The sequence below is a fragment of the Corapipo altera genome, unplaced genomic scaffold (assembly GCF_003945725.1).
Source record: "Corapipo altera isolate COAL_440 unplaced genomic scaffold, ASM394572v1 1b, whole genome shotgun sequence".
Classification (NCBI taxonomy): Eukaryota; Metazoa; Chordata; class Aves; order Passeriformes; family Pipridae; genus Corapipo; species Corapipo altera.
Genome location: NW_020884881.1, coordinates 8,299,404 through 8,323,770, shown reverse-complemented (window position 1 = coordinate 8,323,770; position 24,367 = coordinate 8,299,404). Strand labels below are relative to the sequence as shown.

The 24,367-nt window shown below is 40.4% G+C and overlaps 1 protein-coding gene across 1 annotated transcript in view; it reads left to right on the top strand.

Moving 5' to 3' along the window:
* The first annotated feature begins 203 nt into the window (after positions 1-203).
* The window catches only part of ABCD2 (ATP binding cassette subfamily D member 2), a 45,592-nt gene continuing 21,428 nt past the window's right edge, over positions 204-24,367 (top strand). Inside the window, exons 1-6 of the mRNA XM_027640011.1 lie at positions 204-1,246; positions 2,615-2,795; positions 5,413-5,534; positions 8,308-8,476; positions 11,511-11,605; positions 12,993-13,138. Coding sequence (XP_027495812.1) covers positions 323-1,246; positions 2,615-2,795; positions 5,413-5,534; positions 8,308-8,476; positions 11,511-11,605; positions 12,993-13,138 — 1,637 coding nt within the window. The 5' untranslated portion in view covers positions 204-322. The remainder of the gene's footprint in view (positions 1,247-2,614; positions 2,796-5,412; positions 5,535-8,307; positions 8,477-11,510; positions 11,606-12,992; positions 13,139-24,367) is intronic.

The window sequence follows — 24,367 nt, the reverse complement described above, 5'->3', positions numbered from 1 at the left end:
GCGGCCGCGCCCCGAGCTATAGCGGTGCGGCCGCGGCGGCCGTGCGGGGCTGCCGGGCCGCTGCCGGTGCCGCCCCGCGCGGCGCAGCCAATGGTGGTCGGCGGGGCGGGCTGCGCCGCGCAGGGCTGCGTTGTGCAACGCGCCGCGCTTTGAAGGCACCATCGCCCCTGGGAGGCAGCGCTCACTCGGCATCTGTCACGGCAGGGCGGCCGGCGGCGGGCCGGGCCCAGCGCCCCAATGAAGACCCGGCGGGACCGGCCTTCGCGTTGGGCATGATCCGCCCGCGGTAGGAGCGGCGCGTAGCGGTGCCCCGGCGGGCAGGATGGCCCACATGCTGCATGCGGCGGCCCGGCGGGTGCAGTGGAGCAGGACGGGCGCCGCGAAGAGGGCGGCGTGTCTGCTGGCCGCGGCGTACGGGCTCAAGATCCTCTACCCCATCATCCGCGGGCGCGTGAAGCGAGCGGGCGGCAGAGGCGGCTCCCAGGATGAGGGGGGCCAGGCGGCGCCGCACCGCGCCGGCGGCCGGGGCAGAGCCTCCCCGGCCGTGGACGCGGAATTCTTCAGGCAGCTGCTGGAACTCCGCAAGCTGTTCTTCCCGAAGCTGGTGAGTGCCGAGTTGGGCTTGCTTTGCCTCCACTCGTTCGCTCTGGTGTCCAGGACTTTCCTCTCTATCTATGTGGCCGCCCTCGATGGGAAAATTGTGAAGAGCATCGTGGAAAAACAGCCCAGGAGCTTTATCTTCAAGTTAATCAAATGGCTGATGATTGCGATCCCAGCCACTTTCGTGAACAGCACCATACGGTACCTGGAGTGCAAGCTGGCCCTCGCCTTCCGCACGCGCCTGGTGGATCACGCCTATGAGACCTACTTTGCCAACCAGACTTACTACAAAGTGATCAGCATGGACGGGCGGCTGGCCAACCCTGACCAGTCTCTCACCGAGGACATCATGATGTTCTCACAGTCTGTGGCACACCTCTACTCCAACCTCACCAAGCCCATCCTGGATGTTGTGCTCACCTCCTACACCCTCATCCGCACAGCGCGATCCCGGGGGGCCAACCCCATTGGGCCCACGGTCCTGGCTGGGCTCGTCGTCTACGCTACGGCCCGTGTGCTCAAAGCCTGCTCGCCCAAGTTTGGCAAGCTGGTGGCCGAGGAGGCTCACAGGAAGGGCTACCTGCGCTTCATACATTCACGCATCATTGCCAACGTGGAAGAGATCGCTTTTTACCGAGGGCACAAGGTAAGTAGGAGAGAAATTGGAGGGTGCTGTGGTCACTTCCACAGTGCTGGAGCAGACCCATGCTTTCCCTGCTGCCCTCCCTGAGCACTTAGGGTCCCTCTGACATTTAAACCTGTTTACAGCTTAGCACTTCCCATTTCTTAGGAAAATGCCATCACACAAGCAGTATCTGGGGGGAGCAGATCACAGTTCCCTTGAGCTCTGACAATCTTCCGGTTTTGCAGCTGGATCTTATGCTTTTCTAGAAAATTTATCTCCATTATTGTTTTTCCCCCACCCAGTCCATTCTGATTAACTTTCCCAGGCTTTTTTTTCTTCCCACCCATTTGTATGAACTGCCAGATTTAATACTGCAGAAATAGCAAACAGGGTACACCAGAAAGTCTAGGGGAAAACTCTGTGATAGCTCAGAGCACACTACAACCTTTGACACTCTTTTACATAGCTAAGCAAAGATGTAGTCATCAGAGTCTTAAAATAGCTTAAGTACAGTACTTCTGCAATCATAGTTACATAAACTAGTAGCTTGTTTTAAAGCCACTTGATTAAGAAACCCTTCACATTTTTATTAGAAGTGGATTTTGGCTGTAATACCTTTCAAACACAATTGAGAAAAAAACTTGTTTCATGTAAGATGAAAATGAAAGCTGGAAACTCTCTCAGTCCAAGCAATGATTATATAAGGTAAATGGTTTATTTTTGTAGACACAGTTATTCTCAAAAGCTGCCTATAGTAATGTTTTAAGTGTAGCTAAATTAAACATTTTCTCAATTCCCATATATCTGGGCTTGAGCTGAATACATATTGTATTGACTTGCAACTCTCTTTGACTTGTTAAACCTCTTGGGATAGTTCTCTCTTCTCCCAGACTTCTTGCAAAAACAAGCAGCTTTGCATTTCAGGGATCAGCTCTGCAACTTTAAGTCACTGGAGATAATTGATCCCCAAACGCTGCCCAATATGAGTTTCAGTTACTGTGAAACTCTACAGCTGCAGCTTTATTAGAAGGATGTGGCATCAATCTTATTATGGTTGTTAGAATTAGCTGCTGTTGTGACTGCCTTCTATGTTGTTCTTGTATATATCAGAGATCTTAAAAGAGTTGAAAACCTGCCAATGTTCTGTCAAGGGACGATAGATAGTGTAATAAGATGGTGTAAATAAGAAGCAGGTGCACTGACTTCTGTAAAGCTGTGCACTTTTGCTGTGAGACTGCAGTAGAGTGAAAATAAAGTACCATGTAGCAGATGTGATTCAGAAGTCACAGCTCTGGGTGCCGAATTATTTCAGGTGCATATGTGAATGTATCTTGTATGACATGTGCATCTTTGTTGCATTGTATAAATGTTTTATTTTTTTAACTGTAGGTAGAATTGAAACAGCTGCAAAAAAGCTACAAAGCTTTGACAGATCAAATGAATCTCATTTTGTCCAAACGTTTATGGTACATCATGATAGAGCAGTTCCTGATGAAGTATGTCTGGAGTAGCTGTGGTATGATTATGGTCGCTGTGCCCATCATTACTGCAACGGGATTTGCAGATGGCGGTAATACATTTTTTTCTTAATTTCTAAATGTTTCTTTAAAGTTATGTCCTCAAAAGACTGTACTTCCCCTGAATGCCACTCATATTGATTTATTTTTCACAGACTTTATTACAACATCCCTATCTTGTGTGTAACTTTCAAGCAGAGCAAGTCAGCCAAGGAAAGAGCAACACAAATGATTCAGCTTTGAGCATAAGCCTGATAAACAGTATGAAGTCAGGACTTAGAGGATCCTTGTGTCACACAAGATTACAATGTTAATTGCCATCCTTTTTCACTAGCTACTCTCAGGATGGTAGGCTGATATTTGCAGCATCTCCATTTACAAAATGATACTATGAACTTTCCTAGAGTGCTTATCTCCTCCTTCCATAAACCACAGTGTAATCAAAGGTAATTATAGGTCATTTTTCTCTTACTATTGACCTATTAGGAACCGCTGGTTTTCCCTGACTCCATGGGCAAAGAGAAGGTGAAATTCAAATTCCAGACTAGGATGGTATAATTTTTGACATCCTGTCAAAACTTTCCTGGAAGTGAAAGGAGACTCAAGTAGTGCTTTTATTGCAGATGCTTTTAAAAGATAAATAAATTTAAAAAAGAGAGAGAACAGAAAGAAAGGTAATTAAGGAAGAGTAGTGAAAGACAAGTGGGTAATTTGGGTCAACGGGCTTCCTTGTGCACAATTAGTACCACAGAATGTATTAGAATTCCACAGGATTCCTTAAACACAGATCCTACAATATCTGTGGAAGGATCAGTTCCAAGTTGGATACATTTAATCAGAAAGGAGTGAATTCTTTTCTGTGCAGTAGTTATATTTTTTTCTTGGTAGTTATATTCCAAATCACGACTGTCCAACTGGACAGGTTTGATGTGACCTGTGGGATGACTTTACGTGGTGCCCACATGGTTTAGCTCACTTGCAGTTGTGTTGATACACGGCTGGGTGTTCAGCTGTCTGGGCTGCTGCCCATCACATGGCTCAGGAGGGCACTATATCAGGACCCTGGCTGGCATCCTGGGAACAGCTTCAAAAATATCAGGATGTCTTGTTCCAAACAGAAGAGGTTGTACAAAGGCATTTCACCTCACAGTGAAGGTTATCAGCACAACAGAAAAAGTGATAAGAGTCTTTCTGCTAGAATGGGAATGAGTACAATCGAGAAAAAGAGCGTTTAACCACATGTTGTAAATATCTCCTTGGTATTAGAGCATGAATAAAAAAGGACTTGTATTCATGCTAAACTAGATAACATTCCTGTTACCCATGACTGTTCTTTTGATAAATACATTTCAAATGTGGGAGAAAAGACGCAGCAGCAGTGGCTCGTGTTGTAAAGCAGAATATTTGCCACCAGCAACCTAAACTGATAAAACATGGGTTTTATTGTGGAGTCCTGAAGCATAACATAATGGTGGGTGGCAGACATAATACTGACAACACTGTCAAGACCAGTTTGAGGTATTACAGGTATTCAAAGAATCAGGCATACCTGAAATTACCATTGACCTGCTTGGGAAAACAGTGCTTTGTGCCTCAGCAGATCAGATACAAGTTTGTTCACATCTGAAGGAAGAGGTAGTGGACTTACTACTTTGGGATGTATCAACAGAGTCAGGGATATGCACAAAACTGGTACCATGGCCAGACTTGAGACTACAGTTGTAAAGCAATAGATTTTGTCCACTTCTTCAAGGGGGAAAAAAAGTAAAAAAAAATATTCTTCAATAATAAGAAAAAAGAATCTTTTTTTAACAGTAATATTTCTGACTGAAATTTTTAATTTTGCTACATCTTTCAGGGAAGAAATCAGCTGGTAAAGCCAAGATTCCCACTTCATAACACTTCTCATTCTTCTTGTGTTAAATCGTTGGTGTTCCAAATGTTGAGTCTCTCATCAGTTTTTGCAGAGTAACTGTTTTTGGAAGCAAGACTTTGATTTCTCTAGGCACAGTAAACATTTATCTTTGTTTATAAAATAAGTATATATATATCAGTTACATAAATTAAGAAGAAAATGGAAATGTTAGTTTCTGTATGAAACAGAGGCAGTCTGTCTGCTTTGTTAAAACACAGTTCTTTCAAATGCAGGAGGCCAGCCATATGGAAAATATTTTGGACAAAAAGTTCACGTAACATTATATATAAAATAGAAGCTTGTGTTTTGGCACTGTGAAATGTCCACAAATTCTATATAATTTTAGTTTTTCAAATACCCCTAAATTAGCTGTTGCAGTGGTTTGTAGAGGTCTCTCAACTCCTGCTCAATGAGCTGGCCTGGGTGCTGGAATCAGCCGTCAGTAAATTCTGCATTTACCTTAAGGAGGAATGCTGCATCAGTGTAGTTAAACCATACCTGGTTGATAGTATAAAAGAATAGGATGTTTTGCATAACAAGATGAATTCCATATGCTCCCACTTATTCTTTGTTACCAAGTTATCTATGGTAGTTATGTTCACCAGTTCTTTTTGAAAGATTGTCTTTATAGAGCTAAGGTTTTCTTAATTTAAAAGCTGTTCTATAATAGCTCACATTCCCATCGTAATTTAATTTGTAGAGATAATTTTAAGCAGAATATTTTAACAGAAAACTTTCTTCTTTTTTACTTTTAGAGTTGGAAGATGGCCAGAAACAGGCAATGGTTAGTGAAAGAACAGAAGCTTTTACTACATCACGAAACTTGCTGATCTCTGGAGCAGATGCTATTGAAAGGATTATGTCTTCATACAAAGAGGTGCTGTACATCTGTCATACGTGAAACAGTAGAGAAAAAAGTAAAACAGAATTTACATTTAATTTAAAATATAAAAAAAGTTGTAAAGTTTTTTATTAAAAAATATTAAAAAAAAATTTAAAGGCAGTTTCTGTTGCAACTAAATCCATGGAGATCTTTGAACTGGTAGTTTGATCTTTAGAGTTAAGTCAATGAAGAGTCTAAAGTGCACAGCTGCCTGTATGGTGCAACATGTGGTTGTGAGTTTTAATACTTGTGTTCAGGTGCCATTAGAGAGTGATAGAAGTTCCTGGAATGTGAGTGATAAAGGTTCAAATTCCTCTTCTGTTTGGAGCACAGACCTGAGTTCAGGCTGTCTGCCTCCACTTCTCTTGGAAGTGTCATAAAATCATAGAATAGTTTGATTGGAAGAGTCTTTAAAGGTCTTCTAGTCCAGCTCCCCCACCATGAGCAGGGACATCTTCAATTATGTCAGGTTGCTCAGAGCCCTGTCCAACCTGACTTTGAGTACTTCCAGGGATGGGGCATCTCCACCTCTAGGCAGCCTATTCCAACCATGTTTTGTATGAAACACAGGGAGAATTGAATAGTTATTTCCTGTCTACATAAATGGCGAGGCTGTTTTCAGTATCTTGTGAACCTGTTAAGTTGTAAGTAATTTTGCAAAGTGTAGAAATTTTAGCAGGAAAAAATCCACTTTGGGACAGCAAATATTTTAGAAGTACAGGATGTTCATCTGAAAGGTTAGAGATATTGTTTCAGATCCTTACCCAAGTTTCAGTAAAGTTGAGCTTTCATCTGTGGTCTCTTGGGGATTTCTCTAGGTGCCAGCTGTTAAGCCAAAGAAAAGTGAGACGGTGCTGTTATTCTCCTCAACATTTCCTTCTGAATGTTGGTTCTGCATTCGTTAATTGGTGTTTGTTTGGCCCTTTGGTGGGAACTCCTTTTCCCAGTGCAGTGTGAGGAGACATGCATTAACTAGGCAGCTAATCAAAGACTATGGATTCTGTTACTTGGAATCCAGCCTTAATAGCTACAGCTTCGTGAATTGGAGGAGGTGGGGTAGTTTGGTGCCTTCAGATACAGACTTTGACAAATCCAGAGTCTGGGCTGTTTTCAGAAGGAATCCTTCTAATGGGCTATGATTTTTGACCTATGCTCCTTCAGCTGTTTCCCTACTTGGCCTCTGCTCTAAAGATACTGCCAGATAACCTATTATACAGTGATGTAATTTCTATTGTATTTTCAACATTTAAGTAATTTATATAATGTACATGAGGACTTACAAACTCTGGGGGTTTATTTTTTGGAAACAAAAATATCCACCATGTAGTAGAAGAACTGAACAAACTCACTTTTTTTATAACAAGACCAATTCTATGAATTTCCATCTTAATTTTACATTTACACTTCTCTTCAAGAGATGCAGCAGTGCTTTAACCACATTGTCATTCCCGTTTCATGACTCGGGCAGTTTCCAAAGGACAGTGTGCTTCAACCCACTTCAAGTGGTAGTACAGTTCCAGTTCTTGCCCACCTGATCCACCAGGGCAGCCTTCTTCAAGACAATGTAATTCAGCGTGCAGAGGAGGAGGGCTCGACTTTTCTTTGCAGTCAACTGTTCAGGTGGGAGTATTTAGAGTTTTGACAAAGTGAGTTTGTAGGGTCATTGTTTAGAAACTTACTACAAGTTTTATGTTTCTTGTGGAGCACAGCTGGTATGAGTTTCATTTGTAACATGGAGGATTCTTTCCATCACCCTCCAATAGAGTGATGGCCATGTGGCCAGAACTAACACTCACTTCTGAGTCTGGCACAAATAGTGAAGCTACAGTTGGAATTATGTATGCTGTAACAGGTGATCTCAGTCATGGAGTGTATGTATTTAACCACAGCAAGCTAGAGATTTTATAATCTTTATCTAATTTTGTTGCTATTCTTTTTTTTCTCTATGCATTTAGTATAAAAATTAATCCTTTTAAATCCATCTAATTTATAATAAGAGGCCTGGGTTTAATTCTTTGTTGCCAGCAGATGGAGGCAGTTCTTTATGAGCTCTTGGTGGTGTTGCTGCTCATGAATAGTAAGTTACTAGGTCCAGGGATCTGTTGTTTCTGTCTTCACCAGGTGGAAATTGTGAAAAAAGGACCAAAAAAAAATTGAGAAAGCCTTTTAGGAGACCTCACCATCTTAGAAACTCCCAGTTCTAATCCAAGGTCTCAGATTTAGTTCCGGTGCTGCAGCATGCAGTTGCTAGAAGAATAATTTCTGTTTTGTACTGTATTTTAAATTAGGATGCCCTGGTGCTGTCTCTTGTACACAGAAAAGCACACTTTTCCCACAGGAGGTTTCAGGAAAAAAAGGAAATAAACATAAATAATTATAGATGCCATTTTTCTCACTTCTGTGGACCTTTATTTTTTCTGGAAAATGCAGAAATTTTGTTTATCTCTTGTATGACAGGCTATCTGTTTTCAGATATGTTAGTAGCTATTCTCTGCTGCTTGAAGACTCTACTGATCCACAAAAAAGATCAGTCTCTGCAACCTCTTCATTTATTGGAGCTATCATAGCTTACATTGGCTGAAATCAAATTGTCCTTTCTGCTGGCTAGTAGCAGCTATGAGTGGTATATGGATTAGCACAGAATCTTGAGGAATGAAAATGGATTGGTGTTGAAGGACGCTTTGTTGATCCTGTTGATCTTTGGCCAAACACTTGGTTAGTAGAATTTGTGGAGTATCACTGAAATGAGACATTTATTGTTCCTCAGGTCACTGAGCTAGCAGGATACACTGCCCGTGTCTACAACATGTTTTCAGTCTTTGATGAGGTGAAGAGAGGCATCTACAAAAGAACTGCTGTTATTCAAGGGTCTGTAAACAACAGCAAGAATGAAGATAAAGCAGAGTTACACATTGATGGGCCCTTAGAAATCAAAGGTAATTAATTCATATTTGTGTCTGTTTCCCAGGGGATGGGAGGGAGGCATGGTGCAGTGGGGCAGGAGTGAACAGAGGGGTTTTTTCTACAACTAATCTACCTCTCAGCCTAAATGCTGCAGAGGCCGTGTTACCTTTCATTTTAACCTCCTGCTGTCTTGTAATTCTGTCCTTAAGGTATGCTTTTCTTATACACAAAATGGCTCAATTTTTTTCTGTGAAAACTTCTAATGAAAAAGGCATTTCAACTATACTATTACTGATGGTGGTGATATTATTATTCTTACACAGACAGTGCCTGTTTCCCTCAGACACTTCATTTTTTTCAGAAAACTGGGACTAACATTTTCATCTTCAAACATCACATTATTTTGTTTGAGGCAGAAGGGAAGAACAGATTGGTTCAGTAGTTTTTGACAAAAATACTATGTTTTCAATGATTAAAGTTCAGCCCGTGCTCATTTTTTTGTAATTTAGTGGGAATCTTCAAATGAAAAAACAACTTCACCCTTATCCTCACCTCCCAAATGATCAGCATAAACCTTTTTCCTCCTGTCCCTATCCTGTATCTTTCTGGTGCCACTATCTTTCTGTCTCCACTGACCCTGGAGCATTTACTGTGTACATCCCTTTCTTGCTGTGCTCCATTATGTGATGCCTCTCTCTGCCTCTTGCATCCAGCTTTTGTCTGACGTACTTAAAGGCAGCTTTTGCAATGGCTTTATCCTCATTTTCCCAACAGACCATTTCTGCTACTCCCCTCTGTGATGTTGAAAAGCCTCATTCCCTCCCTTTGGTTTTTGGAAACTTAAGCCTCAGTAGAGTTAAGGACTCCTAAGGGCTCTTTATGAAATAACTTCTTGCAGTAATTTCAACAGTGCTGCCCTTCAGCTCAGATTTCTCAAAGGTTCTCTGACAAGGTCCTTCACAACAAACAGTCTGATGCAGCATGGTGGGTAGGTGTGGAAATAGCTGATGTCTTAATTTCGTAGATCTTGGTAATATTTGGCTGACATTAAAAAAAATAGCATTTTATAACTGTTGCATTTTGTCATGTATATGAGAAAAGGGTTGTAGTTCCTGGAGCAACAAAGTAATTTGGGGACTCTTTTTAGATAGATAAAACAAATCCCAAATACAATTCAGATATGCAGGCATGTTGTTTATGTTTCCTTTTGGTCTAGTATACATAAACTCCCCTCCTTTTTTGTCTGCAACCTTTTCCCAAGATTTCATTCCACTACATTTCATCCAGTCTGAATTCCTCCTAAGCCATGGTGACTAGCATTTGTTCTTGAGTGGTTGGTGCTCTCAGAGGCAGCTAGCCAAGACCAAGCATTGTGCACAAGGATTTAAAAAGAATTTAGGCCAGATGAATCTAGGCCACAGGCTCCACAGTTTTTATGACAAGTCCTGTTGTAATAGTGTTTTTCCTCCTTTGTTTTGGTCTTGATACTTTAGAAATCCCTGAATAGTGGATTTGTGTGTAGCTAAAAGTACACGTGTCTGCACTGTTAGAAAAGAAAAATCTTAATATTCAGCTTCCCCAGTGACTCTTTGAACATATAATACTTATTTCCTTTTGAATCATCCAATATAAGTCTGTGTAACTAACCAATGTCTGTTTTGTGCCTTGTATTTACTGTTGTCAGTAAGAATGTGAAAATATGAACATGATAATAATTCTGCTTTATAGTGTATCTAATAATTCATAATTTAAAAAAATAAATAAGATTTTGTACAAATACTATCAAATTGTGTTTCTGATTACACATAAATATACTTTAAAAGCATACTAAAGTTGCAATCAAATGCTGTGAAGTTGGGATTAGGAAATGAGAATTAAGTGTACTTAGTGCTTACTAGCTTACTGTATTTTATCCTAGATTTATTTTAACTACAGTGTCTCCACTGTATCCAAGTAATTTCTTTTAACAGCAAAACACTTTTTTTCCCCATAATCTCATACTGGACACCACAGAACTGTTTTAAATGGGAAAAAAAGAATTCTGGGACTGCTGCATGGCACAGAATTTTTTGCCCAGGTTGTTATAGTTTGACAAAGTTGCAAGCAATTGAAAAAAGAGCCTCTATATGGAAAATGTAAAACTAACCTTAACTGAAGGAAACACTACCAGAACCTTTTATAATGAACTCAGCTTTGCATTACTTACATTTCCTTTGTTCAGAGTAGTCTAAGTTGTAAATAAACAGCTTTCTAATACAAAGAGAAACCTCTTTCCTTTGCATCTTTTCTGTGAAGGTAATTTCTAATATTTGTCTAGGAACCCAAGGGGTCAGGTTCTGTTAGAGAAGTCTGTTAACAGGCGACTGAGAAGTTAGAATTAGTTTCATTTTTTTACTGTTTCCAGGAGAATTTATTTGGAAGTCCTTGTGTTACAGCGTATCCAAATGTCTGATAGAGATTGCATATTTAAATTTGCCAGAAATCGAAATACTAAGTGTATGTACCTGATGGAAATGTTACATGATCTTCTGCAAATACTTACAAGGCACGTTTGCAGTGTCTGTGGCATCAAAAAGAGATGGAAGCAAGCCATTAAACCTTTTTTTCTTTTGCTTTTGTTGCTAGAGGAGACTGAAATGTGCTCCAACTTTCAGGGCTGGTAGTGATTTCTAATTAAATCCTCAAAAGAAGGTTCACTGGTCTGCCCGTGGCTAAGGCTGTCCTTGAACTTTTTTATTGATTGGTATTAAACAGCTATTTCAAATAAAATATAGTAAATACAGGTAGAATTTAAATGAACACGTCTTTATAGTGCATCATGTATTTGTGATGCATACTGTGCATTATGTTTATGATCAAATTTAGAATTCATTGCACATTCTTGGCTACTACTGACAGTGTCTTTCTGACTAGCTAAGATTTATTATTCAGATTTTCCACTGGAGCACATAAGAGCTGTTTCAAACACCAGTCTGTACTTCTCAGCCGTGCACAGAGACTATCACAAATCATTGCTTAGTGGAAGGCTTTGCAAACTGTTAATTTTTATTTTTTTTTTCTTTCTAGGGGAAGTAATTGATGTTGATCAAGGAATTATTTGTGAAAATGTTCCTATTATTACTCCGAATGGCGATGTGGTGGTTTCCAGACTAAACTTCAAAGTAAGATGATATGCAAGAATCTTCTGATTGTTGCCATCTCATTAACATAAACAGCACAGAATTCATATACCTTATGTTAAGTACTTGGAGGAGCATATGGATAAAAGGGAAAGTCCAGAAAGGTAGGCATAGTAGCTTGATAGAGGCAGACATATGTAGTTTATCCTGCTCAAAGAAAGAGAAGGGAGGATTTCTGGTGCTGTTGCCAGGTGAAAAACCAAACTGAGATTTTCAAGGGTGAATATGGCAGTATGCATCCATCTTTAGTTAACTTCAGTGAAATTGGGATGCTTTACTCACACAGGCTCCTTTAAAAGTCTGAGATCACAGCAACAGTGAAAAAATCAAGTCTGTAGTTTCACTTGATCACCACCAAGAGCAGTGCTGGCTAACAGCTGACAGCATTGTTCACAAGCCCAGCTGGGGAGTATTTACTCAGTACAAACTTTATTGCTTTTAAAAACCTATTCCAGATACTTCTTGCTACCTGCTCACAATTTTAATGAATGACCTTTGCTGAATTACTCCCATATGTATCCTGATCTGATGTTCCATTGCAGGTGTTACTACTTTTAAAAAGAACTGAAGTTATCAGAACACTAACATGAACAATTCCAGCAGGTCTTCTAATTTAGGTAAAGCAGTGTTCCTTTTGCCACCTCTGTGGTGTAGGAATTAGGAACTAGGTGAAAAGGGTCCTAGCTATAGCAAAACTTGCAATAACTTCAGTGTAGGAATTTCAGATTTGTAAAATCATGACTTGATGGTCAAGCAGACATTTATATTTATTCATTTGGCTCAAGTGACAGAAACAAAGAAAATATAACAGTCGATATATTTCTGTAAAGCACAGACAATAGCATTGTGATTATGCATAAATATACACTCATATATGCTCAGGGTAATATTCAAATGAGTAAAAAAAAAAAGTTAGCCAAACTAACACAGGTAATTAAGTGGGAAAAGGCAATATGAAGTAAATTTTTTGAATAACTTGATAGGCCTCCCATTGCTGCAGTTAATATCAGAGGTAGGCACAGTGCTGCTCAGTGCTCTGTTAACACCCTTGGACCTAATCTGCATTAGAATAATTGGTTCTGATTGTGGTGTATTGACACTGTAATATTAATAATAATTGACACTGTAATAATCAATGTAGTTTTTAGAGACACTCAGACATAATAGAAATTATTTTTATTATCTCAGCCCACATATTATATCTAAAACCACTGTTTCCAGTATAGTTGCATGAATATGTGCAGGTAATCAATGAAATGGGTTGATAATTTGATATAAATGCTCATGTAACTCCCTCTTAGGGCTCTTAGACTGTCTTGTGCCACATATATTGCATAGTAACATCTTTGTGTTTTCCTCCCCTTTACAGGTCGAGGAGGGGATGAATCTTTTAATCACTGGACCCAATGGCTGCGGAAAGAGTTCACTCTTCAGAATTTTAAGTGGTTTGTGGCCTGTGTATGAAGGAGTTCTCTACAAACCCCCTCCGCAGCACATGTTTTATATACCACAAAGGTATGTGTCTTGCTCAGGGTGAAGCCTTTTATCTAGTTACATGAATTTTGACCCTGCTTCTCTTACTTTTAATCTATGATCTGTACAGCCAAGTTAAAAGGTCGTAAGCCTAACCTCAGCTCTGTGGAGTGTGCTTAAAAGAAAAGAGATCTCTTCTTGTTGGTGATGCAGTATTGTTAGTCACTGCAAAGAGCTCACATACATTTGTGTTGGAGTCTATGCTCTGCTGATGGCTAATGTTCTGGATGTTTGGAATCGTGGGAGCAGACTAGAGTCTGAAAGAAATTTGAAATAGACCTCACATATCTCAATTCTGATTTCACTTTAAAACCAAAGATCAAAACAAATGAGTATTTTGGTTCCTAAGTGTTGAAATAATATTCAGAACTTTCACACCACAAGATCAGAATCCAATCCAATAGTAACTGCAGATTGCCTTTTTAATAATATGTGCTCATTTCACTAAGGTGTGCCTTTTTTGTGCTTCTTTTGTATTCTGATATGCTGTTTGACTCTCAGTGCATATTTTAATGCAATTGATTCTAGAATATCTCCTTAGAGACTTCTAACTGCATTGTTTTGCAAAAGCAAAATCAAACACAGAATCTCTTACTTTTGTAGTTCATTTCTTCCCATGGGCAAAAGAAGTATTCATGGTACAGTTTGTAGTCTTGTTTAAAAAGTACAAGCTACTAAGCTGAATGGAAAATATTAACTGATTAGTAGATTTTCCTTGCTGCAGGTGAAGGTAGCAAAGAACACTGCTCTATAATTTTTTCAAATATCTCTATAATTTATCACTAGTCATTGTCATTTTTCTGATCCACTCAAGGGTTTTAATCAGGAACTTGGAGCAAAATACTTTATTAAATGTTTTTCAAAACAGTATTTCAGAATACTTATTGTGCAGGACATTCTTAAAACCAGTTTTATTCTCATACAGAAGAAAAGCTATTCTGAATTTTTTTCTTGCTGAAAATTTTGAGTTTCAGCCACTTCCATCCTCTGTGTGATCCCAACCCCTACTCATATCAGCACCTATGGCTGGCTTGCCTACAGCCCTTCCTCTTTACTTATGTTCCCTTTATTCTGTGAACGCAAACAAACTCACCTTGCATTCAGGCAGATTTGGCAAAGTGCTGATTGAGGGGATTGAATCACATCTGCTGGGTTTTCATCTCCATAAGCAGTTCCTTTGTCAGCTGCTTCCCTAACTTTGCAGTGCTGGGGGAATTCGTCCAGCAGACCTCTTCTTTGAAACATTTCCAAAGTTTTGGCCAGAATTCACCCAACATCTTTGCAGCCCCCTGTTACCTAAGCTATGTAGGGATTGGCATAAGTATCACTCACATACAGTCCATCCTAATAGCATCCTCCAGGAGGAAAGGTGCTGCTGTGGTGTCTTTGGGACATCTAAGGGATATTGCCATTGCTCAGCTCTCTTGCTCTTTGTGAGCTCTGTGCTTCTGGGGGTATTTTTAGGCAGTACAGAGATATTCCCTTCCCTAGGGAACAGAGCAGTGTCTGGGAAATGGGGCAACAATGAGTGACAGAGAAGGCTCTTCTGCAGAAGTGCTATGCCTTGACTGTTGCTGAAGATTCTGAAGTCTACTTTGAGGGAGTTCAGCTGTGTTGCTGTGGGTTCTGGTGGCTCAGAAGTGTGGCCTGTCACTCATCAGGGTCTTGTATTTGGAAAGGGACTGAAACTGAGTCTTGTAGGGGTTTGTAGGTGAATGTGGCTGAAGGGATTTGTAAATGACAGCAGTTTGTTGGATGTCCTTGAGGATCCCAAGTTGCTTTTTTGCCCATTGTATTTGTTCTTTGGGCATACAGAGTCTTTGATGAATATCTGAGATACTTAAAAATTACTTGGAGCATATTTTTTTCTGCCTTTAATCTACTTCTGAGTGTTTTAACAGTTCATTTAGTTATGGCCTAAATAAATTACACGTTCAGTTGGAGTTTTCTGTCTGTCCCTAGCTCTAGTATACACTTAGAATTTCTGTAGTGGTTTGTGAACTGTTCTGAAGTCCACAAATTAAAGAGGCTTGTTTTGTAAGGTCCTGCAGTTGCAACCATTTTGCTTATTAACCCTGTGCAAATTGCTGCTTGATCAGGATTCTCTTGTTTATTTTTTTCTCGACATAATCCTATGAATTCTAGATTAAAAATATAGTGCCCTGCCTACATTTCATGATGTATATATTTCAGCATAACTTCAGGGAAAATTGTTCCTATCAGTCTGGCAGATGTTCTGGACTGACAGGATCTGGGATTTGGTAGGTTGGTGTCAACCTGGCTTCAGCACACCTCACTCTTTTGTTTGGGGAGTAGGTGAAAACTATGGTGTAGCAGAAAGCTCTTGAATTGGTGGATGTCCATCAGAGCAGCAAGTTAGGATGACATCACTGTGTTTAAGTGTATACATTATGTCTCTGGTCTGAGAGCATGGCAGGTGGCTTTCCATGAGTGGACAGTTAGCACTGAACCTGGTAAGAGCTCACTTCTGCATGCCTGTGGCTGAGTTTAATTCTGCATCAGCCCTTTTTGAGTCAAGCGTGGGAAGCCTCATCTGCTCATGTGAATGGTGGAGAATACAGTGACTACTGAGTAACAAAATACTCCATAGTAAATAGGAGCTCACTGAAAAGATTATTTTTTCGTCTCTGTTTGTAATGTTCCAGCATAGTATTCCAGAAGTATGTGGGAAATCACGTGTCTTTGCTGAGATCAAAAGCTACACACAAAAGTATGATTTATTAAAAAGTGAATTGGCTCATTGTATACTTGAAATTTCATTAGCGCTTCAAGGACTTTGTAGTTAGCATTACTTAGTGGTATCTACACTTTAAAACAGAACCTTAAGAGTTTCTATCTTTTTGGATTTTTTTTAGATTGCTTAGCATCATTACACTGCTTTTTTTACATTTTACTGTGAATCACCGTGAGGGTTTTTTTTCCTCCCCTTATATAGGCCTTGCAGAATTTGTCTTTAATCAGTCACAGTTCTGGAGGAGGCTGATGGTACAAACTGCCCTTTTTGGGGGGCAGGGTGAGAAAAGCCCAGGGATTTCAGCAGTTCTGCCACTGTCTGTGACAGGCCTGTACAAGAGGAGGATGGGCAGAAGAGAGGGTGACCAGAGGTCAGAAGAGAGCGAGGTTTGATGGGGCTTTAAGCAGTCCAGCATCATTTGGTGCCAGAATAAGCTTGTTGGATCGGTGCTAGGAACTGGTCAGAGCTCAACAAGTTGTCAGATCTCATTGGAGCCTCAGTAGCTGCCAGAGTGTGTGTTCTTATCCCTTCTTTTACTTGTGTCTCCTTTTTTTTGCAAAGTAAAATTTGTTTGTGTTAACTGCCTCTTTGCGTTTCTCTTTTAATGAACTGGCCGAGAAGGTAGCATGAATCAAAAAAGAAACGCTTGTGGCACTCTAGCTGGTAAGGAATCATGATTCAAATCAGAATTCAGAAACATAATTTTAAATAATGCATAATTAGCAAAAGTATGTAGTGGTTAACATGGGTGCTGATGCTAAAGATATAACCATGAGATGTATCTGTAGCACTTGGGGAATTAATGAAGCAGTCAAGCCTTTCACAGCATATCAGCGGTGTACCTGAAAGTAGCTTATTTCTCCAGACTGTGCCATGTTTCTACTCTATTGGTCTTAAACATGGGAGGAGACTCTATCTCCATGGAATTAGTGTGCTCTAGCACACAATTCCTCCTAGCATTTACTCCACTGTTACTTGCTCTCCAACTTAAAGTCTCAGCTTTTTCAGTTTAAGGAAATGCAGATTCTGCAAATGTTGGCTCTCATTTCCTTAGTTCTCCATCATTTGATATAAACACCAGCAGAATTGCACACCTACATACTTGCAGGTTACCTTGACAACACCACAGGAATATTCCTCACTATCTCTGCACTGTAGAGCTGCAGTAAAGCTCTAATTACCACTGGGTTATTGATATAAATTGTTAATAATTTTCTGCCCGCTGTGTCTTATTGTCTTATTTGCATGGAGGAATGTCTCATGCAGTCTCTCTTTGTTCCATAACCTTCGATCACAACTCTCGTCTTCCTAGCACAGCACATATCTAAAATGTCCATCAGCATTTTTTTCTGTCTTTCTTGAGGACTGTTTCACATTTGTAGAGCCTGGACTAATTCTTAATCCATACTTCTTTCTCCTCATCTATTGTCACTGTTTTTTCTCTCCACTTTGCTTCTGCTGTAATTTGGGTATTTTTGTGAGAGATGCATTTCTTCAGTAGCACGTGTAGTTTCTCTATTATTCTGTGTGCCATTCTAGTAGAAGACCAACCCACTTTGTCAGCGGTCACAGTGATGGTCCAGGTCTGTATTCTCTCTCTTCTTCTATTGCTCATTCAAGTAGGTCTCTTAACATTTCTTTCTTTCAACACCAGGCTTATCAGGTGTTAAAATGGAGGCAACCAAAGACGAAGTAGTATCAAATGTAGTTTGTTCTTGTCATTTAAAATTTATATACCGACATCTTCCTGCCTTCTCATTAATGCTAGGACAGTATGGAACAGTTTAAAGATTTATCTGGCCCTCAGAAGCTGTTTGGTTTTGCATACATCTATCTGCTCTATTTCTGGTGTGTTTGTCTGGGGTTCCTTTACAAGTCTTTTCCTGTCTGGCGTTTTTCCTTCTGTATTCTAAAAATATCCTTGGCTACTAAACAAAATTGCATCAGCTACAGAGATATATTTCCTCTCCTTAGCTCTCATGAGTAATCCAAATGTCTGATGTGATTTGCCTGAGGTAGTCCAAGGATATTTATCACGTGGATAAAACCAAGCAAGAATGTTTCAGTTCTAAGTGATGTAAATAGCAAAGTGATAAAATAAAAGTAATTTTGACATTATAAGCACATGAAAATGTGAAGATTATAGTATGATTCAAATGTTATCTTATCATGGAGGTAGGTAGTAGTGGCGCTGTCATCCTAAGACAGTTCTTGATTATGTAAACAATTTAATCTTGCAAAATCTTTGTGTTTCACTTTCAGATACCCTATATGAGAAAGCTTGTGCATATGGAATACATGTATATATGGTTCTTCTGTATCAAACTGCTTTCTTGTTAGCATGTTACAGAAGTGGCCTGAGTGAAGTGCTGTGCAAATATGCCTGTGGGAGTTCTGTTGCCTCATCTAATTTAGATTGGCTCAGATTTCTCTATGCTATGTTGTATTTTGCACATTCTAATTTCTTGTCAACTCATACTGCTCTGCACTTAGCTATGATCCTTTTAATTGAGTCAGCTGGAGTTAAACTGTACTTTGGCTGCACATGCCAACACTGCACTAGAGATTGTCATTGTCCTTCAGCATTTTGCTGACAGTACACCACCACATAGACTCGGTCTTTTGATACTTTTCCATCAGTTCATGTTATGCTGTATAGATACCCATTCCCTGGCGCACTGGATCTATCTGTAATACTTGCTATTATCAAGTTCATGGTGCTCCTTTTCAATGTGTTTATTTCCAAAGTTCACCACTTATCTGACAGATGAGAAAAAGGTCTGTGGTAGAGAAGCGTTAACACGAAACATAACACAGCACACTTCAGTTTGCATACTATTGACAGATTTGCTTTAACAAATTGCTTGCTACTTTTTATCTTCTTTTTTCTTTTTTGAGATAAGTCATTTCAGGACAGCTTGTGGCCTTGCATCTCGGAGGGCTGTTGGGCTCTCCGCTCAGCCAGGGCACAGCTTTTCCCATTTTGTCTTTCTGGCATTCATATAGAAACGCTTGCACTTCTCCTTCCTGATTGAAGGAAGTCCTGTCTTGCCTCCTCTAGAACAGTAAAGTTCTTGCCTTGCTGCCCTGTAGGTTGGCTGAAGCTTTGCCTGCCAGGATCACTGCGAAACCTCTCCATTTCCACTGAAGGCTCACTCACAGCTGTGAAGTTTGAACATTTATTGTTAGGTCTGTGTGCTGACTGTCACAAGTAATGACAGTACTTCTTGGTAGGACATTGCGAACAAAATTCACCAGCACAAACAGTCTGAGGTGGGAAAAGATTTTATGGATTAGCTGCTACTCCCTCTTGAGCAATGCCAAGTGTCTTCTTTACTGGCCAGACACAAGAGTTAGCTAATTAAAGAGCAGTTTACAAGTCTTTTCTTTTATTAAGGAAAGTCTTGCATAAATCCCAGACTGAAGTCAACTTGCTGCATTGGGGTTTAGTTTAGATTTAAAATGTATTTACATAAATTCAACACTGATCTTAAGGGCTACTGCTAAACTCATGTTTGTGAAGGACTTCAGCATGCTCTGGGGTTTTGGTCCCTCAGTCCCTTGAGGCTGCGGGCATGTCTGGAGCAAGCTGTGGCTGTGGGAGGTACCAAGGGGACTAAACATGGGTGAGAAATTGAGATGTGTTGATACATACTCAACTTTTACTCCATATGGAGACTATTGCATTTCTGAGTGGGCAGTTGTCTGAAGCATGGAAGCCAGTACCATTGTTTGCTACAAATGAAGACTCTTGTGACAAGTTTGACTCACCATGAAAGTCCAGGCTTGATGTGATGCAGAGATTTCAGTATTATCTCTTATCTACTGGTGGTTTTTTTAGTTGAAGCAGGGGCTATTATTACTACCTTCTGTATGGATGGTTAGATTTCATATGCCAGACTCATGGAGATGTCTCACTTAATGCACAATATGATCATTTAACTTGGTGCAAGCCAAATCCCTTTTATTTGTGATCCATACAGCCTGATAATTCAGAAGATTAAGATCCACTCAGAAACTCATTGCATTCCTTCCAAGTGACAGATACACAGAGGTGTGATGTAAAATGTTGTCAGCTGCAAGTCTGACTAAATACCATAATGTGCATGCAACTAAAAGGTGAAATCCATTTTTGTAAATAAGGTGCTATCCCTCCCATTTTGAGTATTGCTTCAGTACTAAGCACATATATCTTGTTTTGGCTCCTGCACAAGAGTGGATGTCACTAATATGTAGACCTTCCTCCATTTATGTTCTTTTGAAATGTTTTCCTCAATGTTACAGAAGAGCTAAATTTTTGTCTGTGAGGATGCAAATTGCAGGAATTTTTCTACTATCAGCTGCTCTGTGTTTCATAATGTATTTTGGACACCATGTTCTTGCCAGCATGAGCTTGCAATGCCTCCACCCCCACTTGGTCCTTTTGATAGAATATTGAGTATGAAAAGTCCTCATTCAGCACCAATAGTTACATGTTACCTGTACAACCTTTCGAGGCATCCATGTATGTGCCAGACTGTTTATGGAACTTCATTTAAAAGCTGGGAAAAATAAACTTTGAACTTTTTGTAAATTACATTGTCAGATTAGTCTTGACAAGCATTTTATAAATACAAAGGCATCAATAGATTATAGGAGCTGACTACATGGTTGGTATTTATAGGACCTATCCCGCAAAACAATTGCAATCTATTTAATCTGTGTTAGGATAGTTTTGCTGATGCAAACAGCTCAGAGAATCATAGCATGCCTTGAGTTGGAAGGGACCTTAAAGGTCATGTAGTTCCACCCCGCTACCATGGGCAGGGACACCTTCCATTAAACGAGGTTGCTCAAAGATCCATCCAGCCTGGCCCTGGACATTTACAGGGATGGGGCATCCACAGCTTCCCTTGCCTTTAAAATTTAGTTCTGATAGCAGTGCCAGGGAAACAAATTCACCTACATGTTAACTGAGAACACTGTGTAACTTAGCAGTGTTAGGGAGTAATCTGGGGGTCGCATTTACATGACCTAGTTTTTGCAGAGAAATGGCATTGCTGTGTCTGGCTTGAGCAGTTACCTCTACCTTAACTGCCCTATGTTGCAACTGTATAACAAAGGATCTTTGACAGATGTACAGAATGGCAAGTGTTCACTATTTCAATAATACTTTACCCAGGAATGTCAGAAAACATGCTTCAAAAGCCTTATGCATATCAAATTATGAGAAGCAATTTGGTTACATAATACTGGGAAACACTGGGGAACACAAACTACAAAATCTGCCTGACATAAAAAGCTTGATATGAAAAGACTGAAAGGATGTTGGTTTTTGTGAGAGAAGGACAGCTGAAAGCTCTAATAACAAGTGTATCCAATTCCCTGGGAAGAAGTATTTTCTCTTTTGTACCATAGTTTTCAACCAGAAACTCAGTTACAGTGCCCTATGCTTTTAAAAATCCAGATAGTAGACATAGCCAACACGTTCCTCTTGAAGAGAAGATGGTAGTTCTTCTCATGCTCTACAGGCTTTGCCTTTTGCCTGCCCCTGTGTCCTGGGCTCCAGAACTGTGTCCCAGCTCCAAGGTAATTCAGCCTTCTCCCAGCCTCTCCATGGTCTGCTTGCTCAGACACATTCTTAGGTTCTAGTTCTGTGTTTGCCTGCCTTCAGGCTGACGATTTCACCCTCTGTTCCTCCTCCAACTCACTGTGGTTTCCAAGGTAAATATGAGTTCAATTCAGCACAGTGATTCTGTTCTGCATTTCTTGGAGACAAATCCATTTTCACTAGTAGCTTCCCACCCTCCAGAGAAAAGGCCATTAGTAATTTCTTTTATAGAGGTGTTCAACCCCTATCCCCAGCAAGTTAAAGCAATAAGCTATGAACTCATACACCAAAGGTAGAATTTGTCTTTGTTTATTTAGGCAGCTAAAAGTTAGACATTCTTGTGTGAGCTTTATCATGAGTGAACTGTCTACCTCTGGAAGGTGATTTGCTGTTGCAGTGCACCAATGAAAGCATCCATTGTTCATGCCAGTGAGAAAGGTATAAATACTCTAAGGCATTAATTAAAATAGCTTTTATTAGAGATAAGGAATAAGTTGATAGCATAGATAATCACAAAATTACAGAATGTTGAGGTTGGGAGGGACCTCTGAAGGTCATCTGATCAACCCCTGTACTCAAACAGAGCCACCTAAAGCTGTTTGCCCAAGACCATGTCAGAGGGCTTTTGAATATCTCCAAGGATAGAGACCTTCCAGCCTCTCTGGGAAACTTGCTCTAGTGCTTGATCACACTCACAGTGAAGAATTGTCTCCAGATGCTCATGTGGTGTCTCCTATTTCAGTTTGTGCCCATTAGCTCTGATCCTGTCACTGGGCACCACTGAGAAGAGCCCAGCTCTGTCCTCTTTGCACCCTCCCTTCAAGTATTTATATACGTGCTTCAGCCTTCTCTTCTCCAGGCTGAACAGTCCTAGATCCCCCAGTCTTTCCTCATAGGAGGGATGCTCCAGTCCTTTCATCAGCCTCTGTGGTACTTGCATCCCATCAGATGCTAAGAACCCAGCATTTTGCAGCATCAGACAGACCTCTAGTCACAGCATAGCATGCTACACTTGGTCCTATCCATGCTAAGGTTCCTTAGCATTATGGTCTTTAGCACTCTGGTAGGTTTTTCTTAGAGGTAAAAAAAACCATTTGTCACTTCTATTGTCAAACCAAAGGATGTCACCATGAGAACATGGCTGCTTTGCTTCGAGATAAAGACAAGGATGCACGGGTGTGTAATTGCTCGTGCCAAGTGGGAGCTGCTTGCTTGCTCCTCCATGGTGATTAGCTGACAAAGTTTATCCTGCACCCAGGAGATAAGTGCAGCATAGCACAGGCATGAAGGCCAAGCTGTATGTGCAGCACAACCCTACACAGTGCAGCTAAGTATAGCACAAGCCTACGGCCACTCAGGTCAACTGTTCTGTAGATCACTGACTCCTTAATACACCACAGCCTTCCCATTCGGATCACTGCAGCTGTTCGTCCTGTGTTCTAGGACCAGTTCACTAGAGGACACCCTTGACTACCAAGAGATCTTGGGACTAACTCAGACTTGTATGAGTAACTTCTAGGTGAGATGAGTCTCTTCTGCAAACAATGCTGAGTAGTCCCCAGAACTCTGGGTTTTCAGTTCATTGTTCTTGAGACATTAATTATGTCATGGTCTCATGGGAACAGATAGCAGGTGGGTTTTTTTCTGCAGTTCAGCATGTGCGCACCTGCTTAGCTTAGATGGAAGTGTGTCTTTCCCAAGAGGGAAGAATTTTTCAGGCTTGTTTATCTGCCTAACATTTTGCATTAATTATATTCTATCAATTTTAGTTTCAGCTAGAGATTACTACGACTCCCTTGTGGAGCAATGTCTGGTACCAATAATGCTTATAACCATGTATCCATATACATGGTGTGTCTCTGTCATGTTCTATCCTGTGTAATGCAGTGTTTCACAGCAGCTAAGAGAAGAAAGTCAGTGCAGTGTGTGACTTCTCATTTGTTGGCAGGGTGTTTCACTGCAGACATACTATTGGTCTAGTACGACTTGTGTATTCATATTGCAGGGCATGGAAAAATTGTGCCATGGGAAACTAAGCATTGTAGAAACCCAGAGCAAAAGCACCCTCTGCTCTAGAGGTTTCACTGTCTGCACTTCCTCTTCTCTGTGAAATAAGGTGTCACTTCTCATCTACAAAACCATGAATAATTTGGGATCTTCCCAACTGCCTTGGTCATTGTGTTACATTGCTGTGATAAAAATCAGAAGCACCTCTTATGCTGGTGTGTGCCTGGTGGGACTGGCAGGCTAGAGTCTTGTCCAGAACAGCTCACTGTGCTTTCTTCAGATCATTGGTCTTTATGATCATTAATCCGTATAATCCTTTTATCATCAGTACTGCCAGAGGTATGAAAAGACTGGGCTTAAACATACATAAACACTGTATGTTTAAGAAAAGGAGCATATTTTTCCTTGGTCACAGCACCAAGGCTGACAGAGCTTAAGGAGCATTTGGCACATGGTGTGTGACTCTTGCGGATGGTCCTGTGCAGGGCTAAGGGTTGGACTCAATGGTCCTTGTGGGTCCCTTCCAGCTTAGCACGTTCTGTGATTTGAATGATTCATTGCAAGAGGTATAATTATTTCAGAATGCATTGGCTGCTTGTATTTTGTAGAATTTGTTTGGGGTTTGATTTTAATTATACGTGTGTTTTGTCACAGGATACAAACAGACTGAACTGGACAATTATGTGAATTGTTCACCTTAAACGCATTTTGACATCTGATCAGTTCTAGTAATATTGTACGTGATTTTAGTAATGGTGAATAATCATGAGATGAGATGATACCTGAGCATGAATAGCACTTTAATTTAAAGGCTTCTTTTACCTCTTTGCTTATTATTTCCTCCCGGATTCTTTTCTTG